General features: G+C 35.9%; 1 protein-coding gene across 4 annotated transcripts in view; it reads left to right on the top strand.

The window, feature by feature from the left end:
* The window catches only part of CRY1 (cryptochrome circadian regulator 1), a 95,341-nt gene that overhangs the window by 54,026 nt on the left and 18,739 nt on the right, over positions 1-22,576 (top strand). For 2 of the 4 annotated variants that reach the window (XM_004269411.3, XM_033427553.2), the window contains exon 2: positions 7,066-7,174. In XM_004269411.3, coding sequence (XP_004269459.1) covers positions 7,066-7,174 — 109 coding nt within the window. Of the gene's footprint in view, positions 1-7,065; positions 7,236-22,576 lie in introns of all 4 variants that reach the window. The other 2 variants (XM_033427554.2, XM_049694414.1) reach the window with 1 other exon arrangement.

Here is a 22,576-nt window from a genome sequence, read left to right as displayed (position 1 = left end):
TCTGCCATAACAGATTCTGTTATATTCATATACATCATGTACATTTTCAAGTTTCTTTTCTAAATGTTACACTCGAGTGTTGGAATTTCATATCATTTATTTTGTATTCCTCAAATCAAGAATATTATGTGGATAATGAATGTCATTCGTTAGAAGGTGTTTTGGGAATTTATGGGGGCATTTTTGGTAGTCACAGTGATTGGAGGGTCCTAGTGGAATTAATGAGGAGAGACTGAGGATGGAAAACTTCTTGCAGTGCTCAGGACAGTCTCTCAAAATAAATAGTTGTCCTGAGTCCCACATAACTTTCAAATATTATACTAGATGTTTCGTGAAACATCTAGTAAGTGAAAAACTTATTCATGATTTTCAAAATCTAGAGCCTAAACCCATTTTTATGTGTAAACACTAGGTATTTTTTACACAATTTTAATATACATTGAGTGTTCCTAAAATATATTGATCACCAATGTGAATCAAGGGAAGATTGAACTTTGTCCAGACCTCTACTAAATCTTGCTCAACATTACAGAAAACCAAAGGCAGTAACACTTATGGTATTTGAGTCACCAATAATACAATTGTATCATTCTGTTTTTGTAGCTGTTGAATTTAAAGTGATTCTGTATGTAGGTGCAGGCATCCAACTAATTCATTGTCTTTTTGTTTCATACCCAGATATTTACTTATGGTAAGTAAATGTTGCTTTTTTTTAAAATATAAATGACTTTACTTAAACTTCTCTCATATATTACATTGGAGCGTTATATTAATGCTTTAAAATTTAACATAAGGATATGTTATCTATGAATTTCATTTCAGAATTTAAAATAAGGCTGTGAAAAATATTTGTTATAAAAGGTGACGTTGTGTCATGGTTTAGAGCCACTGATTTATGAACCATTAGAGCCTAGAAAAAATATAAACTTTGCTTTTAAAATACATATTTAATCCTGTTCAACATTAAACTGTTCTCTTTAGGGAAAGTGTATATCACAAATATTCTGATAATTTGAATAATGTTAGATAAGAGCACTAAAAATTTGTTACAAACCATAAAAAAAGCATATGTAAACTTTATTCAATTTATAAAGAGACAAATTGCTATTTATAATTTTTGAACTTCTAATGAAGCACCAATGACTGCTTAATGACTGAGACGCTCCATTTTTTCCTTTATTATAGTTAGTATATCCAGAACTTTTATTTAAAAAAATTTAACTCTGTTGTTTCACAAGGAGGAAGGGTAGAAGAGAAGATATTTTGCATGTGATTTAATGATCTTAATTTATAGTCTGTAAATCACTTCTCTAGGGTCAGCAATGAATTGTTTTGGTTTAGCTATTCTAAGTGTAGTTTTCATTGTTGAGCATGTGATAAGATATATTTTATAAACTAAAGTGCAGAACCAGATGGCTTTATTCTGGTATGATACGTGTTAATTCATAATGCCTTGTTTTTAGCAGGAATGGGATTATGTCGTATCTTACTGTTGCCTTTTTTAGACTATTTTATAGACAGAACTAGAAATTCTAGTTATATAAAGCTGTACTAGCATAGGCTGGAAAGTAGGTCATTGTTATGGGGAGTATACCAAACTGCCCACTGGTTGCTATAGCAATGACCTACTTTAAGAAACTATTTCTGTTGATTCATGTTGAAATCATCTTTTGGAACCAGCATAAAGAAACTCACCGCATGTAATTTTTCCTAATAGCAATAAGGTACTGATCGCTGGAGGTAAAAAAAAATCCTTAAAATGTTTAAAGTGAAGAAATATATTTTCTCACCTAACCCCTCTTCAATTTATTTTGAAGTGCTGCAGTTAGTATTGTAATTAAATAGTATAAGAACTGTTCTTCTGTGTAGGCAATACAATTATGCAGAGGGATATAGTGAATTTTACTACCCTTTGGCCTATTTAAAAATCAACCTGTTACATGTAGTTAATAGCATTATTAACTGAGCCTTCAAATGGGTATGGTTTCAAGAAAACAGTAAACATGCCAAATTGGATAAGGTCTGAAAATAAGTCCCTATTAAAATTGTACCTTATGGGGGAGTTCCCTGGTGGTCTAGTGGTTAGGATTCTGGGCTTTTGCTGCCGTGGCCCTGGTCAGTCCCTGGTCGGGGAACTGAGATCCCGCAAGCTGCACGGTGGGGTCAAAAAAAAACCGTACCTTATGCAATTTCAATATATTGTATTAAATCGTTCCATTCAATGTTGGATTCCTGTTCTTAGGTACATGCATTCGTAATATATAAAGTTTGAAATTGGTGTGTTCTCTGAAACACATTGAATCTGAACTCTGGCAGAACTCATTCTCTTCCCAGTTGAGGGTAAAGGATGAAAAGTTAAACTATAGAGTACCCTTTGAAGTAACATTATTCCTTCAGCACTAAAAAGAAATCTTACCTGTCAATGAGTTGATATTTTGAACTTGGTGTATTGGAGATTTTATGGTATTATCAAGGAAGAATTATATGCTTAGAGATTAGTTGATTCAGGGTCTTAATTGCACTGTATCTTGTTGTATATATATTCATATTCACATTTGCCTTGCCTTGTGGGAAAGATTTTCATCAAACCTTTGTTCAAAGTCACATTCAGAGAAAGTTAAGAGTTCAAGATGATTAGGTATATAGATGTAGGCATTAACTAATTCATTATCTTCTGTTGTCATGCCCCAGTACTTACATATAGAAATACATGTTACTTCTTTCAAAACTATAAATTTTTCCCAAGGGAGAATAATTATAACTTCTGCTGAATGAATATCTACCAAGTACTAGTTATTTTATGCTCTTTCTATCCTTTCAGCAGATTTTCAAGACAACTCTATAGGTTATTTTCTACTATTTCTGATCTTTTCAACAAATTGTGTAAGGCACGTGATGAGATTTGTTTGCCAAATGTAGAATCCGAAAGACAGGTAAAGAAAACTGTGTAGTTAGGAGTGAGACACAGATACTTAATTTGAAATCCTTGAGGAGGAGAAGGTGATCTATATATTATAGCTATCATATAACGTACAATCTGAAAGTTTCTCTAGGATGAGGTTATGTCCTTTGAGGGTTTAGGGGATGGAGAAATTACTTTCAGGTGGAAGACTGAAGATTAGTAGAATGTGAACTTAAAGACATGGGAATTGGGAAAGGTACTCCAGGCCGAGGGAAGAGCATGGAGCAAATTCCAGGAGATTGAATGTGTGGGGAAAAGAGAAGTAGTTTGGTTTGGCGGGAGGGAAAGAGGAATGGTAGGAAATGAACCCTGGAACCCTAAGTTAGTCAAACAAAATAATTTGTTCTTTATTCTATAGAGAATGAATTTTTGAAGACCTTTTTACAGGAAAGTGTGCCTCAGGAAGATTTCATATTGTGTATAAAATGGATAAGAGTGGAGAGAGATTGTTGGTAGGCAGAGCCATTTTAAGGCATTGCAGCAAATAATACTGGCAAGAGATAACAAGGGATAGAATTATTGTAGCAAGAATAGAAGTGATAGGAAGGAGGAGAGTAAAAAAATAAATAAATAACAGTTATATAATCATGCTTACTATGGGTCAGGCACTGTTCTAAGAGCTTCACATATGTTATTTAATTCTCACAACAATAGTATGATATGGGCCCTGTTACTATTCCAATTTAACAGATGAGGAAATTAGAACTTTTCAGGATTGATTGAGGGATAGTAACTTGTTGCTATCAATTGTTAAATTATGGGACATCTATGGAATGGAATACTATGAAACCATGAAAATTGATGCCATAGAAGTATGTCTGTTGCTTTGAAAATATGTTCACTATGTGTTAAACCAGGTTTACAGTAAATATAATATTTCTGTTTTGTTCTGCTTTGAATGAATATGCTAATTGTCAATTTTATAACTCTTATGACATTTAAAAAAAGTGTATGTTTCTCTCTTCTTTACCCCCACCCCAAACTCCCTCTCCCCAAGGGTAGCTATTATTAATAGCTTGGTGAGTATCCTTCCAGTTAACAAGTAGATGTATGCAAAGTAAATTTTATTTTATCAAAATAATATATGCAACAGTTTTAAAAGTCATAGTGCAAAAAGCCTTATAACAAGGACAGCATCACTGATATGTTCTCCTCCATCCTCCTCTTTTTCTCTTCTTCACAAGTCTTTTCTGAAATACCTATTTGAGTCCACTGTATCTCTGCAATCTTTATGTGAAATTATAGTGATATAAACAATAACATCCATGGAAGAAAAACACCATCAATAACATCTATGGGAGAAAAACATCATACCGCAATACAGCTTCTGTTCCTTTGTTTTATGAAGTGCCAAAACAAAATTAACTTTATGGTTGCAAAACTTTTTCCATTGCTTCAGCCCACGTCATTCTGTACAATGTTTGTTTGGTTCATAGAGTATTTATTGAAAAGCATTAAGAACGCTTATTCAGCTTGTGAACAAGAAAGGGAAAAATAAAGGGCTAATTATTAACTAATTCAGGCTTACTTGTTCATTTTATAAATGAATCAGATCCTTTTTTTTTCTTTTCCCATCTTGTTGTCTATCATTGACCTGCTTGTACTACATAAAAACTTTTCTACCAAAAAAGTAGAATATGGTGAACTCTTGCTACTTACTACCAGCTCTGGTAGAGAAGATACTGAAACTAATACTACAAAAGAGATTTGAGGATTATCTCTGCCTTGGATTATCCTCCCAGGACATTTTAGTTTTGTACTGTTTAAATTTAAGAAAACTTAAAAATTGCTAGTTCATTCAACTTCTTAATTTTTGATCTGAATACTACAGGCTCTAAAATTTCTTTTGCCAAGCAAATACAGAAAACTAGATGCTTCCCAATAAACATTTATTACCAAACATGATAAGTTATTTATAGTTACAGATAATTCTACAAAACTTAGATACTTTTATATTGCTCTAACAACAAACAACAACAATATTCTCCCCAAAGTATTTACACATTGGCAGTGGTGGGTTGGGATGGGGATTGGGTATTGGGGGGTAACTCCAAACCAAGACAGAAAGGGGATGTGGTGAAATATAAATGTGAGTATATATTTGTTTACGGACAACTGTGAGACTTCCTAAGGTGAAATGGTGGGATGTCTTTAACATCCTCGTGAGTATAGCACGTATAGCCCGTAGAGATGATGATTCCTAAAGGGAAAGGAATATCAAACTTGACTAGGTATACTGATGTCACTAATAACTACAGTTGTAGAAAATTAACAAGACTTTCTTGGTGAAATTATGGGATCAGAATGGGCAAAGACAACAAAATGATCTATTCTGAATAGTCTTCTAGAAAAATGCTGTCCAGTAGAACTTTCTGCAGTGATGGAAGTGTTCTTCACCTGTGCTGTCCAATATGGTAGCTACTAGGCACACATGTAGCTCTTGAGAGGCCTTGAAATGTGGCAAGTGTGACTGAGGAACTGAATTTTTTTTTAATTAATTTAAATGGCTACATGTGCCTAGTGGCTACCATATTGAACAATGCAGTTCTGAAATATGCCTTTCCATTCATTTTAACCACTCCTTCTCACAAGTAAGACACAATCATTATTCTGAAAGAGCACATGGCCTGTAGAAAAGGCAGATAGATATTTAAGATGAAAAACAAAGAAGAAACAGAGTAGAGAGGAAATAAGATATATCCAGCTGAGAGGAACAGAATCTAGATGAAATATTAGAGAAAATTAACATGAGGCAAACAATGAGGTTGAACCTTCCAGGGGTGATATCTCTTTTGGATTTGCTCTTGTGGGCTACTCCATTTCTTCCCAATGGAAGATGCAAAGTAAGCAGTCTTCTGCCTCTGCCCCAGAATTTCCCCAGATATCTATTATGCATAAGACTTACTGATAATTATTTCATTGAAAAAAGATCTATAGCTCCACCTGCATCATGAAACCTTTTTTGAAAAAATTAATCTGGCATTCTCTACACTCAGAGAGTTAATGCCACATAATTTAACGTCTACTTATTATCAAATTCTTTTTCTTTAATTATATTAGAAATTTGAAAATGGGCATTACACTTTCTTTCTCGTACATAGATAATTACGATTGCTCAGAGTGATTAAATAGGATGTTACCTTTTTTTCCAGTAGAAAATGTTCTAGATTTTACAAGGTGGCTTTCCTATATGAACTTGAATTTATTTCACCAAGTTTCAACAATGAGATCAGTTCATTTAATTACTTTATTTCGTTTTTTAAATATTTATTTATTTATTTATTTTTGGCTGTGGTGGGTCATAGTTGTGGCACACGGGCTTCTCTCTAGTTGTGGCGCTCTGGCTCCAGAGCACGTGGGCTCTGCAGTTGCAGTGCATGAGCTCCAGGGTGCTTGGGCTCTGTAGTTGTGGCACGCGGGCTTTCTAGTTGTGGCACACAGGCTCAGTAGTTGAAGTGTGCAGGCTTAGTTGCCGCACAGCATGTGGGATCTTAGTTCCCCGACCAGGGATCGAGCCTGCATCCCCTGTGTTGGAAGGCGGATTCTTAACTACTGGACCACCAGGGAAGTCCCTACTTTCTTTATATGATTTTTTTTTTTTTTTTTTTTGTGGTACGTGGGCTTCTCACTGCTGTGGCCTCTCCCGTTGCGGAGCACAGGCTCCGGATGCGCAGGCTCAGCGGCCATGGCTCACGGGTCCAGCTGCTCCGCGGCATGTGGGATCTTCCCAGACCGGGGCACGAACCCGTGTCCCCTGCATCGGCAGGCGGACTCTCAACCACTGCTCCACCAGGGAAGCCCCTTTATATGATTTTTATGTTTACAAATTAAACTTTGCTAACAGTCACCCGTATTTAATGAAAGTTAGCAATTTAATTTAGGAACTTTATTAAAAAATACTGAGAAATTTGTGCTGTAATTAAAAAAAATTATATGATTTCTGGAAACAGTAATTTCTATATAAGCTGGAAATAATAAGATGATAAGAGGTAAAAAAGGTGATGGGGTGGCATTTCAAATTTTAGAATAACATGATTTTACATTACTTTATATCTTCTAAATATATATTTTGAAGAATTTAAATAATATTTTCCTCTCTCTAGATTTTTGCTTCAGTGTCTTGAAGACCTTGATGCCAATCTGCGAAAATTAAACTCTCGTCTGTTTGTGATTCGTGGACAACCAGCAGATGTGTTTCCCAGGCTTTTCAAGGTTATTGGAAAAATCTTTGCATAAAAAAATAATCTTTTGTCAGAGAAGACACGTATTTGGGGTAAAGTATGGGAAATATAAGTGCTTTTAAATGAAATATTGTGGATATTTTCTGTATTTAATAAAAATGTTACACAGTATAAAATCAGACAGTGAAAAAAATGATTTACAATGAAAAGTTTCTTTCTTCTACCTTAAACTGACAGTTCCCCTCTCAGAAGCAACAACTACTACCAGTTTGTGTATTCATTAGAAATATTCTTTGCACAAATAAGAATGCATATGTGTATGTGTTTATATACACATATTTGTGTTTGTGTGAATGTTAACCATCCCCCCTTTTTAAAACCAAGGTGAGAACACGCTATGTTATACCATTCTATGCCATGCTTTATTCACATAACCATATATTTATATTTTGGAGATTGTTCCATGTTACTTTCTCAGTCTTCTTTTTTTTTTTTTTAATTTATTTATTTATGTTTGGCTGTGTTGGGTCTTCGTTTCTGTGCGAGGGCTTTCTCCAGTTGTGGCGAGCGGGGGCCACTCTTCATCGAGGTGCACGGGCCTCTCACTGCTGCGGCCTCTCGTTGCGGAGCACAGGCTCCAGACGCGCATGCTCAGTAGATGTGGCTCACGGGCCTAGTTGCTCCGCAGCATGTGGGATCTTCCCAGACCAGGGCTCAAACCCGTGTCCCCCGCATTGGCAGGCAGACTCTCAACCACTGTGCCACCAGGGAAGCCCCACTTTCTCAGTCTTTTAAATGGCTTCATAGTACTGCATTGTATAGATATGCTGTTAATTTTTTTTTAAATTAAAGTATAGTTAACTTACAATATCATTAGTTTCAGGTGTACAACATAGTAATGCAATATTTTTATAGATTACACACCATGCAAAGTTATTATAAAATATTGACTATATTCCCTGAGCTGTATATTATATCCCTGTGACTTATTTATTTTATAACTGGTAGCTTATACCTCTTAATCCCCTTCACCGGTTTCACCCCTACCCCTACCCCACTCCCCTCTGGTATCCACTAATTTGTTCCTTTTTGGTTTTTTAAAATTTATTTATTTTTTTGGCTGCTTTGGGTTTTTGTTGCTACGCCCGGGCTTTCTCTAGTTGCAATGAGTGGGGGCTACTCTTCGTTGCAGTGTACAGGCTGCTCATTGTGGTGGCTTCTCTTGTTGCAGAGCATGGGCTCTAGAGTGCATGCTCAGTAGTTGTGGCACACGGGCTTAGTTGCTCCACAGCATGTGGGATCTTCCCGGACCAGGGATCGAACCAGTGTCCCCTGCACTGGCAGGTGGATTCTTAACCACTGCGCCACCAGGGAAGTCCCCACTAATTTGTTCTTTGTATCTGGTGAGCCTATGTCTGTTTTGTTTTATTTGTTTGCTTGTTTTTTAGATTCCACATATAAGTGAAAACATACAGTATTTGTCTTTCTCTGTCTGAGTTATTTTCACTTATCATAATGCCCTCCAGGTCCATCCACATTGTCACAAATGGCAAGATTTCATTCTTTTTTATGGCTGAGTAATCTTTCAGTTTGTGTGTGTGTGTGTGTGTGTGTGTGTACATCTTTATCCAGTCATCTGTTGGAGGGCACTTAGGTTGCTTCCATATATTGGATATTGTAAATAATGCTGATATGAACATTGGGGTACATATATCTTTTTGATATAGTGTTTTTGTTTTCTTCAGATAAATACCTAGGAGTGGAATTGCTGGATCATATTACCATATTATCTGTGTTCTATTTTTAATTTTTTGAGGGTATAATTTATTTCACTAGCTTTCTGTTGAACATTTAGTTATTTTTCCACAGGCCTTTTGCTAATACAAGTAATGCTGTCAGTGAACATCCTTGTTCACAAAAGAGAAATCCTTGCTCACATGTGCCAGTACATTTGTGGGACAATTCTTATAAGACTTTCTGAGTCAAAGGGCTGTAACAATTGACATGCTACAAAACTGTAATGTTTTTAACTTGGTAGAATCTTAAAAATCTCCTAATCTTATTTCCCCCTCTTTTTTCCAAATTAAAAAATTAGTCCTAGAGAGATTAAATGAGCTAACCTAGGTCATAAAACTAGCTCATGGAAGCGTTCAGACCAGAAACTGAGTTTTCTGGCTTTGTTAATCTATCCCTTCCTATTTACTACCATTAGTATTCCTAATGTATATCTGTTTTTCTCTTGCAGCTGTTTGATCCATCAAATTTTTATAATAGCATTTTTTCTACTTCTAATGCACAAGAAAACAGTTCCTTTTCCTGAATGAAATATCCACAGTGCTGGGAATCAAACCAACACTACCTAGCCTTTTTTTCAGCAGTGTGAAAGAACCTTTTAATGTTTAGAGTTTGGCTAATACAACAGTTGTAGCTAGTGAAAATTTATTTTATAAAAGTTTTCGGGCTTCCCTGGTGGCACAGTGGTTGAGAGTCTGCCTGCCGATGCAGGGGACACGGGTTCGTGCCCCGGTCCAGGAAGATCCCACATGCTGCAGAATGGCTGGGCCCGTGAGCCATGGCCTCTGAGCCTGCACGTCTGGAGCCTGTGCTCTGCAACGGGAGAGGCCACAACAGTGAGAGGCCCGCGTACTGCAAAAAAAAAAAAAAAAAGTTTTCTTACTACTGTAGCTACTTAGAGTCAGAATTTAACCTAGGTACATGGAAGAGCTCTGAGAAGAAAGGATATCAAAAACAATGGTGATAGTTTATCAGCATCTCACAAGTATAAAAGTATATATGAATAACTGCTCAACCCTATCTAAATCCATGTGTTATAAGTAAAATGAATCTTAAGAGGATTTTAAGTACCTTTAAAATAACAAAACATTTACCTGCTTTTAAAAAAATGGTTTAACTCCGCAAGTCTTTTGTGTTCTTTATTTTGAGCTTTCTTCTGCCTGAAGTAACATATTATTGGATCAAACTATCTTCTGTATATAGATGATGTCTTGTTACTTTGGCAGAGAGGCAATGGTTTATGCAAGGGCCATAAAATACAGATACGTGAATATACTTTAATATACCTAGAGTGCTTATTATTGTATTCTGATACAGTAGTCTATATAAAATGTCATTTATGAAAACTTTCAGATTTATTTAATATGTCTGAACCATAGAGGGAGTTAATTTCTCTTTTTATTGTATTGATATTTTTATTTTTACTTTTTGTTTAGAGGTACTATATGCATGTGTTTCCAAAAAAGAGCCCAAGAGTATGTACGATAAAAAGCAGGTCTCCTTCTCACCCCTAACCCTTACACCCCCAGCTTCTCTGAGGAGGAAGATTCTTTTGTAAGTAACTAGCTGACTCATTTACATTACTGTCTCTGGTTTTATTATTCTAGTACAGCAGATAGTGAGAACTTTAATAGGTAAATAATCCAGCTTCCCACATTGGAGGTAAAACTGGTTTAGACCTGATAACAGTACCTTTAGTTTACTGGGGTGGAAATAGTGATTTCAGTACTGACGTCTCCTCTAGTGTGCACCTTCTTTCTATAGCATTCACTCATTTTATTCTGTTTATACTAAGTAGATTTAGGAATGGGGCCAGAGCATTTTTATAAACACATTTTTACACACATCTGTGTTGGATAAACTTGTTTTTTCTTATGTGTTTTCTACTTAGAATTTTTCTCAGTTAAATTCTAACTTAATATAAGCTGACAACATGGCTTTTTTTTTTTTTCTTTTCATGTTCTACTGAATAAATGATAAACTTAGCAGACACTAGCCTAGGCAAAACTTGAATGACAGTATTAATTATAGGTATCTTATATAAATTATTATTATTATGCAGTTAAATCTTATATCTTCTACATTTGGTGCCAGAGTGATAAGCTACCAAGACCACGCATATTCTAGGGCCTGCAGAAACTTTTTATGAAGAGTTTAAAGTATTGGTTTAAAACATTCTCATTATATCCAAGAGACAGAGACATGTGTCTAAAGTCTTTATAGATGGACACACTGAAGCATAATAAAATGTTTTGTTCAAAATCACAGAATAAATCAAAGAAGGACATATAAAGCCACTAACGTTTCACATGCATAAATTTATATTATGCTTTTTGAGTCATTTTGGATTCTTGCTTTATTATTTCATGGTACATGCTCATTTGAATAAGATAATTCATTCAACAGATATTGATTGAGTGCCTGCTATGTACATGGCAGTGTTCAAGGTGCTGGGGGTATACTGGTGAACCAAACAGAAAAAGTTCCTACCTTCACTGAGCTTACACTATATTGGGAAGCAGGCCAATAATAAGTAAATATGTAATGTCAGGTGGTGATAGGTACTAAAATAAAATGTGGGATAGAAAGTCCCAACGTGAGGGAAGGATAGTTACTTTATATGGAATCATGGAAGGCCTCACTGATAAGGTAGCCTTTGAGCAAATATATGAAGAGATTGAGCCATGCAGATATCTGGGGTGTGATATATTGAATCCACAAAATTTTGCAGCTTGTTCATCAAAAGGTAGAGTTTATTTTCTCACTCCCTTAAATCTGGGTTGGCCTTATATCTTGTTTTCACTAAGTGCCAAAGGAGATACTGAGTGCCAAAGGAGATACCAAGTTTCAAATCCTAGGCCTCAAGCGACCTTGCAGCTTCTACCTTTGCCCACTTGGAATGCTCCTTGTACCATGTAAGGACTGGGCTAGAATGTCAAATTATGGGAGACCACGTTTAGAGAGAGTGGGCCAACCAACAGCCAGCACCAAGGTCTGAAATGTGTGAGAGAGGTCATTTAGATGCTCTGGCAGCAGCCAAGCTGCCAGCCGACTGCAAGCTTGTGAGTGAGCCCAGGTGAGACCAACAGAAGAACCATCTAGTTAACTGACAGACTTGGAGAATTAATCAGTTGTTTTAAGCTGCTAAGCTACTGCAGCTTGGGGAAAGAGTGTCATAGGCAAAGGGAACAGCAGTTACAAAGGCCCTGATGTGGAAGTGTGCCATGAGTTATTTAGGAACAGCAAGGAAGGAGGCCAGTGTGCTCTAGCCAGAGCACAGTGAGTGAAAATAAGACATAAGGTCAGAGAGGTTGCAGGAGCCAGATCACAGGGCTTTACAATGTTAAGGACTTTGGCTTTTACTCTGAGTGAAATGGGATGCCATGGGACATTTCTGAGTAGGGGAGTGACATGATTTCACTTACATTTAAAAGAATCACTCTGACTATAGAGAATAGATTTGGAGAATGGAAATGCTGTAAAGACTTAAGCAGAAAGATCAATTAGGAGACCATGGCAGTTATTTGGAAACAAGATGATGGTGACTAGGACTAGAGTAGCAGTAGGGGTGTTGAGAAGTCGTAGGATTTGGGTATATTTTTTAAATAGGGCTATAGGGTTTGTTTATATGTGGTATTTGAGAGTCAAGGATGACTGCTAGGTTTTTAGCCTGGGCAAATGACACAGTGGGTTGCCATTTAGTGAGATGAGGAAGACTATATAGGAGGAACAAGTTTGGGGAAAAATCAGGAGTTCACCTTTTTTAACATTTTAAGTTTGAGATGCCGTTTAGACCTCTGAATGTATTTGTTGAGTGGAATTCAAGTCCAGAGCTCAGGGGAGAAGTCTGTACTAAATTTAGGAACCTTAAACATGTAAATTGTGTTTAAAACCCTGAGACTAGATTTATGGAGTAAAGGAAGGAGTAATGGATGGATGTGTGGAAATTTTTAGAGCTTTACCTTTATGTTTGGGTTATTTTGTGAGATAACATTTTTAAATGTAATTATACTACTTTAAATGCTTTCTCCCAGGAAGTTCGTTATTTATAACTTTGTTTTCTAAAAATTTTATGTTTCTTAATTATTTTCACAGTATTACTCGTGACTTTAAGAACTGCATATCCATTTAGTGGTTCATATTATGCCTTCTGAATGGTTAAACAAATAATTGTGATACACAAAAACAGATATGAATCTTAGTGCCTAAAATTGCAAAGTGAATATTCACTCATTTCACATGAATATATTTTAGTACTACATGCAAACTTATTGTTATATTTACTATTGAAATTCAAAGGTTAACCGCGTGTTGCTTAAAATAAAACCGGGGCTAAAGAGTAGATAGGGAATTCCACCTCTGGTTAAGATGTAGAAAGTTGCAGTAGACCAACATTCCTGTCTTAACAATGTGAAGGAAGTAAATATGCCACAATATCATAGGTTTTTTGTTTGTTTTTAACCTATTAGAGAGTTGATGACACAAACCTAAATAAACCAAATTGCATAAAGGGATGAGATTTTCATGGGAAAGAAGAGACCCATGGCTACATCCCTGAAATCACAGCAGGAAGAGAAGGGATTCTACCATAGTTGAGAGTGAAGAGAAAGCAGTTGAAATTTTACCAAGCTTTTTGTGGTCATATGTGGGCTGACATGGCAGATTAGAATTTCAGGAAGCTCTAGTCACAGAGTAAGTTTACACCCACTCTCCAGTTGTTTCTTACAGTGCCTTCATGGAGTACCAGTGGCAGTGTGCCAAAGGCTGGAGCGAGGCAGAAGAGAGGAATCCCTCATTGAAGTGCACTGGGCATTCACTTAGTGCAAAGTAGCAGTTCACTGAAGCTGGAGACAGGACATCAGGGTAGAAAGATGCCTCCAGAGGTGTAGAAAATTAGGGGACAGGGCTAGAAAACAAAGAGAAGTCCTTAGCAACCATAAAGCTGTTGGGTAGACAGCAAAGCAGAGAGAGATGTCCTATAGTTTGTAAAGCTAGTGACTGTGCTGTAAAGCAGAGAGAGACATCTGGAGTCTTGTTAATACTCATATCTCAAGCCCTGTTGAAGAAAAATATGAATCCTGCCCTCAAAATATTTGAAGCCAGTGGTGAATGAAATTTAATTACAGCAGCAACAAAGCCCAGACCCAGCTCAATTACTGACTCCAGCAATTCAACTTCTATCAGAGCAAAGACTATGCACTTTTCTAGAGATAAATGTTGTTTATTGCGTTTCTAGTCTTTTATAACATTGTCTGTTGTATGATCACAAATTATGAGACACATGAAGAAGCAGGAATATGTAACTTGCAATCAAGTAAAAGAAAAACTGTCAGTAGAACCAGTCCCACAGTTGATGCAGATGTTGGGATTAGAATAAAGAAAGGACTTTACAATAATTATGCTGTAGATAGTAGAGGATCTAGTCAACAGGGGAAAAACTATGTAAAGACATGGTAATTTTAGTACAAAAATGGAAAGTATTAAAAAGAACCAAATCAAACTCCTAGAACTGAAACATGCAATATCAAAAATGAAAATTCATTAATTGGGTTTATCCAGATTGAACAGAGCAGAACAAAAGATCAGTGAAGTTGAAGACAGTATCCCAGCTGAAGCACAAAGAGGAAGAAGATTTTTTTAAAAAGGGAATAGAGTGTCTGAGACTTGTGGAACAATAGTAAATGGCCTAACATATCCATAATTGTAGACCTAGAATAAAGAGGGAGAGAGAGATTGGGACAGAAAAAAAATATTTGAAGAGATAATTGAGTTTCCAAAATTGATGGACGATATCAACCTACAGTGCCAAGAAGCTCAACAAACCCCAAACAGCATAAACATAAAGGAAACCACATCTTACCACATCATAATCAATTAACTGAAAATCAAAGATAGAAAAATTTATAAGCAGCCAGAAGAGAAAGGACATATTCAGGGAACCACAGTAAGAGTGTTCAATGGTTTCTTATTAAAAAAAAAAAAAAAAGTCCAGAAGACAATGGAATGGCATTTTTAAAAAGCTAGAAATAGTAAAAATATTCATTTTTTTTAAAAGAGAAAGCACAATGAAGGCATTTTCAGTCAGACAAATGCAGAGAGAATTTATTTCCATCAGATCTATACTATAAGAAATATTAAAAGGGGACTTCCCTGGTGGCACAGTGGTTAAGAATCTGCCTGCCAGTGCAGGGGACATGGGTTCAATCCTTGGTCTGGGAAGATCCCGCATGACTCGGAGCAACTAACCCCTTGTGCCACAATGACTGAGCCTGCGCTCTAGAGCCTGTGAGCCACAACTACAGAGCCCATGTGCCACAACTACTGAAGTCCATGAGCCACAATTACTGAAACCCGTGCACCTAGAGCCTGTGCTCCGCAACAAGAGAAGCCACTGCAATAAGAAGCCCACACACTGCAACAAAAAGTAGCCCCCCCTTGCCACAACTAGAGAAAGCCCGTGCGCAGCAATGAAGACCCAACACAGCCAAAAATAAATAAATAAATAAATAAATTTATTTTTAAAAGAAATATTAAAGGAAGTTCTGCTAGGTAAAAGAAAATAATTCTAGGCTAAAGACAGAATCTTCAAAGAAGGAAGAGCACTAAAAATATGGGTAAATATAAAAGACCACTTTTTTTTTAGTTATGTATATTAATATATCCTATTTTCCTTTAAAAAGACCATTGACAGGTTAAAACCAGCTAATATTGATAAATTGTAGGGAATAATATGAATATAGTGGGGCTTGAAACATATATAGAAATAAAATCTGTAACAAGATCACACAAGGTAGGAAGAAGGTAAATAGAAGTATGTGTAAATTCTTACATTATTCAAGTGTAATATATTATTTGAAGGTAGACTGTGATAACAATACATATTGTGATCTAAAATAACCCAAAGAGCTATTTCTAAAATGTTAATAGAGGAATTTTAAATGGAATACTAAAAATATTACTCATTCAAATGAAGGCAGGTAGGGGGCACAGAGGAGTAAAAGAAGAGATGGGCAAACGGAGAACTTACCAACATGATAAAATTAAACACAACTATATCAATAATTATATTAAATGTAAATGGTCTTTTTTAAACTCTCCATTTAAAAGACAGTTTATCAGACTACATAAAAAGACAAGCAAGAACCAACTATATGCTGATTAGAAGAGACACTTTAAATATGAAGAAACATAGTTTGAAATAAAAGAGACTGAGAAAGATGTACTTTGTAAGCAGTAAGATAAAGAAGTAGAATTCAAGACAAAATTACCACAGATGAAGAGTAAAGTCTCACATCAAAAATATATAACCTGGACTTCCCTGGTGGCGTAGTAGTTAAGAATCCGCCTGGCAAGGCAGGGGACACGGGTTCCTTCCCTGGTCCGGGAAGATCCCACATGCTGTGGAGCAGCTAAGCCCATGCACCACAACTACTGAGCCTGCACTCTAGAGCCCGTGAGCCACAACTACTGAGCCCACATGCCACGACTACTGAAGCCCACGTGCCTAGAGCCCGTGTTCCACAAGAGAAGCCACCACAATGAGAAGCCTGGACACCACAACGAAGAGTAGCCCTGGCTTTCCACAACTAGAGAAAGCATGCACACAGCAACGAAGACCCAGTGCAGCCAAAAAGAAAGAAAGAAGGAAAGAAATGTATTAAAAGAAAAAGTATAACCATCATGAATATGTATTACCTACTAATAGCATAAAAACACATGAATCTCAAACTGATAAAACTAAAAGGAGAAATAGATAAATTCATAATCATAGTTGGTGATTTTTACATCTCATTTATTGATTGAATATACAAAAACTAATAAAGGTATGGATGATATGAATAACACTATGAAATCAATTTGATGTAACTGATATTTGTAGAACACTACACCCAAGAACTAGAGGATGCACATTATTTTCTTGTGCATATGAAACATTTACCAAGATAGACCATATGTTCAGTCGCAAAACAGTTATCAACAGATTTCAAGACTGAAATCTTACAGAATAATATTCTCTGACTTCAACAGAATTAAATTAAAATGAATAGCAAAAATGTGTTCTTTCCAAGAAGTTTGATTGAATTACTGTATACATTTACTGTCCTATGTGACAGTTTTATCATTGTTAGAGATTTCAGTAATTAAAATGGGAAACAGAAGCTTAGGTTATTTTCCTTATCAAAACTATGTTCATTGGAGCCACAATATTATGGTTTTTGTGCTCATGTACATTGCATGTCTTAAGCTGAGTGCAGTTTAGGGGATCCTTTCTAATTACAGGAAGGTGCTTCTTTCCTTCAACACTGTGATCTGACCTGTGACAAATCTGTACTATACACTATGTAAATGGCTAACAAGTGAATTGCAAACCAACTGAATGTACAAATCTTAGTGCTGGTGCTGAAATCTCTTCAGAATAGAAGAAATCAGAATAGCTGAAATCTCTTCATCATGATCTCAAAGTTTGTTTCAAAATTTGCAGGCATCAGGTGTCAATCAACACTGAAGATGAAACAGTAATGAATGTTGAATTCTCATGCTTTAGGTGTAGTTCCTTATTAGAGTGTTTGGTTCTCTGCTATTTTTACCATACTGTTTCATTTAAATTTCCTATAGGCTAACTTCATTTGTGCGATTGAAATAAAATTGCAGTATATAAAAAATAAAATTTAAAATAAAATGAATAGCAAGAGAATAGCAAATCTTTGTAACTGAATGATAATGGAAATACGGTATATCAAACATACCGTATTTGAATACGGTATATCAAAATTTATGAGATTCAGCTATAGTAGTGCTTAGAGGAAAATTAATAGCTTTCAATACTCTATTAGAAAAGAATCAAAGAACTAAGTTTCTACCTTAAAAAATAGAGAAAGAACAAATTAAACCAATAGTAGAAGAAAGGAGATAATAAGGAGAGGAATGGAAGTCAATGAAACTGAAAGCAGACAAACAATAGAGAAAATAAACATGGAATAAACAATTTCTTGTCTCTCAGCTCCAAATCCACCCTTCTTTGCCCTGCTTTGTGATACTGAAGCTGGATGCTGTAAACTTTCTTCCTTTGCTGGCTGGCTTGATTTTAGGTTTTGTCAGTAGAAATTGCTGTTGGTTCTTTGTAAGGTCACAGCAGGAGAGAAGGGGCTTTCTTTTTGGTATCTTTATACTTTTTTTCCTAGCACCTTAGCCAGCAAATGAGCATGTGGGAGGACCAGTAGCACTTACCTCAGTAGCCCTCACCTCAGTAGCCCTCCTGGACAAGCTCCAGCTCATTCACACCCTCTGGCATATTTCTCTGCCATGCAGTGGACCCATTCTACAGATCAGCTCCAGTCAGCCCATACCCTGCAGGAAGTTTCTCAGCCACCAACTGGGCTGTTCCTAGGAACCAGCTCTGGCCCTAGCCCTCTGGCAGGTTTCTTAGCTACAGGGAAGGTTGTTCTTGAGTCAGCACACCCCATACAATGAGGTGTGAATCTCAGCAGCAGGGAAGAAAGGGAACTTTCTTAATTCATTGCTTAATTATTTTCCCTCCATTTAGAGGTGGTAGCTGCTTTTGGACACCTTAGAACAATACTATTCAACAGAAGCTACATGTGTAATTTAAAATTTTCTAATAGCCACCTTTAAAAAAGAAAAATGTGAAGTTAATTTTTTAGATGTATTTTATTTAACACAGTATGTCTAAAATATTATCTTTTCAATATAAAATCATTACAAAACAAACTATTTTAACCTTTTTTTATATGAAGTCTTTAAAATCCACTGCATATTTTATGCTTATAACACATCTCCATTCCAACTAGCCACATTTCAAGTGCTCAGAACCCACTTCAGTGGCAAGTGGTTATCTACCATATTGGACAGTATATAGCCTTAACTCTTCTTCTTTTACTTGCTGACAATTCTTCAGGTTAAATTTTCCCTGTTCAAATTACTAATGTGGTTTCTGTCTACTGACTGAACTCTGATTGATTCAGAGTTCAGTTTTCTTTTGAAAAGATTAATAAAATTGATAAACTCCTAGCAATACTAATCAGGGCCAAAAAGGGAGAAAACACAAATTACCTTAATCAAGAATAAAAAAGGGGACATCACGAGAGAGTCTCTAAACTTTAAAAACATAATAAAGGATATTGTAAACATCATAATACCAATATATTGTACAACTAAGATGAAAAATATTCTTGAAAAGTGCAACTTACTAAAATTCTCAGAAGAAAGAGAAAGAAAAATTGAATAGCCCTCTCTTAAAGAAATTGCATTTGTAATTATAAAAACCTTCCAATAAGTAAAACTGCAGTTCCCAGGTGGCTTTACTTGTGAATTCTACCACATATTTAAGAAAGAAATAATACCAGTCTTATGACACTCTTTCAGAAAACAGAGGATAATATTGGGGACACTGAACTTGTTTATGAGGCCAGCATAACTCATACCAAAACCTGATGAACTTTTAAGAAAGAAAAAAAAAGTATAGCCAAGTGTCCCCCATAACACACACTCAGATATCCTTAATATATTAACAAATAGAATTTAGCAATATTTTAAAATAATACTACATCATGATCAGTGGGGTTTATTTCAAGAATACAAAGTTGGTTCAACATTATAAAATTAACAAGCCTATTAATGGAGTAAAGGACAGGGTATTATGATTGTCTCAGTAGATGAAGAAAAATCATTTGACAGAAGTCAACACCCATTTATAATTTTTAAAAACTTTATGCAAACTATGTGCAAACTAGGAATAGAAAATTGATAAATATCAATTTGGTAAGGATTGTCCACAAAAAGCATAGCTAACATCATACTTAATTGTGAAACATTGAATGCTTTACACCTAAGATAGGGAGCAAAGCAAGGATATTCACTTTCACCACTTACTGAAAAGTCTAGCCAGTGTAATTAAGAGTAGATAATTAACTTACCAGCTCTCCCTCACCCCCATATCCTCTATCATAGCATCCTATTTTTTTCTAATAGTTATTATATATTTAATTATTTATTTACCTCTGTAAGTTCCTCAGTAAGTTCCAGGAGGGAGGAGTAGAATTGCTTCACAATACTGTGTTTCTGTTGCATGAAAAAGTGAATCAGCCATACGCATACACATGTCCCCATATCCCCTCCCTCTTGAGCCTCCTTCCCATCCTCCCTATCCCACCTCTCTAGGTCATTGCAAAGCACTGAGCCGATCTCCCTGTGCTATGCTGCTGCTTCCCACCAGCCAACTATTTTACATTTGGTAGTATATATATGTCAATGGTACTCTCACTTTACCCCAGCTTTGCCCTCCCACCCCATGTCCTCAAGTCCATTTTCTGTGTCTACCTCTTTATTCCTGCCCTGCAACTAGGTTCATCAGTACCACTTTTTTTTTTTTAGATTCCATATATATGTGTTAGCATACAGTATTTGTTTTTCTGACTTCACGCTGCATGACAATCTCTAAGTCTATCCACCTCACTACAAATGACTCAATTTCATTTCTTTTTATGGCCGAGTAATATTCCATTGTATATATGTGCCATATCTTCTTTATCCATTCATTTGTCGATGGACATTTAGGTTGGTTCCATGTCCTGGCTATTGTAAATAGTGCTGCAATAAACATTGTGGTACATGTCTCTTTTTGAATTATGGTTTTCTCAGGGTATATGCCCAGTAGTGGGATTGCTGGGTCATATGGTAGTTCTATTTTTAGTTTTTTAAGGAACCTCCGTACTGTTTTCCATAGTGGTTGTATCAGTTTACATTCCCACCAACAGTGTGGGAGGGTTCCCTTTTCACCACACCCTTTCCAGCATTTATTGTTTCTAGATTTTTTGATAATGGCTATTCTGACTAGTGTGAGGTGATACCTCATTGTAGTTTTGATTTGCATTTCTCTAATAATTAGTGATGTTGGGCATCTTTTCATGTGCCTCTTGGCCATCTGTATGTCTTCCTTGGTGAAATGTCTGTTTAGGTCTTCTGCCCATTTTTTAACTGGATTGTATGTTTTTTTGATATTGAGCTCCATGAGCTGTTTGTATATTTTGGAGATTAATCCTTTGTCTGTTGGTTCACTTGCAAATATTTTCTCACATACTGAGGGTTGTCTTTTTGTCTTGTTTATTTTTCCTTTGCTTGCAAAAGCTTTTAAGTTTAATTAAGTTCCATTTGTTTATTTTTGTTTTTATTTCCTTTACTCTAGGAGGTAGGTCAAAGATCTTGCAGTGGCTTATGTCAAAGAGTGTTTTTCCTATGTTTCCCACCAAGAGTTTTATAGTGTCTGGTCTTACATTTAAGTCTTTAATCCATTTGGAGTTTATTTTTGTGTATAGTGTTAGGGAGTGTTCTAATTTCATTCTTTTACATGTAGCTATCCAGTTTTCCCAGCACCACTTATTGAAGAGGCTGTCTTTTCTCTTTGTCATAAATTAGGTGTCCATATATGCGTGGGTTTATCTCTGGGCATTCTGTCTTGTACCATTGATCTATATTTCTGTTTTTGTGCCAGTACCATACTGTCTTGAGTACTGTAGCTTTGTGGTGTAGTTTGAAGTCAGGGAGCCTGATTCCTCCAACTCCGTTTTTCTTTCTCAAGGTTGCTTTGGCTATTCGAGGTCTTTTGTGTTTCCATATGAATTGTAAGATTTTTTGTTCTGATTCTGTGAAGAATGCCATTGGTAGTTTGATAGGGATTGCATTGAATCTGTAGATTGCTTTGGGTAGTATAGTCATTTTCACAGTATTGATTCTTCCAATCCAAGAACATGGTATATTTCTCCATCTGTTTATGTTATCTTTGATTTCTTTCATCAGTGTTTTATAGTTTTCTGAGTACAAGTCTTTTGCCTCCTCAGGCAGGTTCATTCCTAGGTATTTTATTCTTTTTGTTGCAGTGGTAAATGAGAGTGTTTCCTTAATTTCTCTTTCTGATTTTTCATTGTTGGTGTATAGGAATGCCAGAGATTTCTGTGCATTAATTTTGTATCCTGCAACCTTACCAAATTCACTAATTAGTTCTAGTAGTTTTCTGGTGGCATCTTTAGCATTTTCTAGGTATAGTATCATGTCATTGGCAAACAGTGGCAGTTTCACTTCTTCTTTTCTAATTTGTATTCCTTTTATTTCTTTTTCTTCTCTGATTGCTGTGGCTAGGACTTCCAAAACTATGTTGAATAAGAGTAACGGGAGTAGACATCCTTGTCTTGTTCCTGATCTTAGTGGAAATGCTTTCAGTTTTTCACCATTGAATATGATGCTTACTGTGGGTTTGTCATGTATGGCCTTTACTATGTTGAGGTAGGTTCCCTCTATGCCCATTTTCTGGAGAGTTTTTATCATAAATGGGTGTTGAATTTTGTCGAAAGCTTTTTCTGCATCTATTGAGATGACCATATGGTTTTTATTCCTTAATTTGTTAATGTGGTGTATCACATTGACTGATTTGTGTATATTGAAGAATCCTTGCATCCCTGGGATAAATCTCACTTGATCATGGTGTATCATCCTTTTAATGTATGATTGGATTCAGTTTGCTGGTATTTTGTTGAGGATTTTTGCATCTATGTTCATCAGTGATATTGGTCTATAATTTTCTTTTTTTGTGATACCTTTTTCTGGTTTTGGTATCAGGGTGATGGTG

The sequence above is a fragment of the Orcinus orca genome, chromosome 11 (genome assembly GCF_937001465.1).
Source record: "Orcinus orca chromosome 11, mOrcOrc1.1, whole genome shotgun sequence".
Lineage (NCBI taxonomy): Eukaryota > Metazoa > Chordata > Mammalia > Artiodactyla > Delphinidae > Orcinus > Orcinus orca.
The sequence above is the reverse complement of the archived record's forward strand: the minus strand, read 5'-3'. Positions and strand labels throughout refer to the sequence as shown.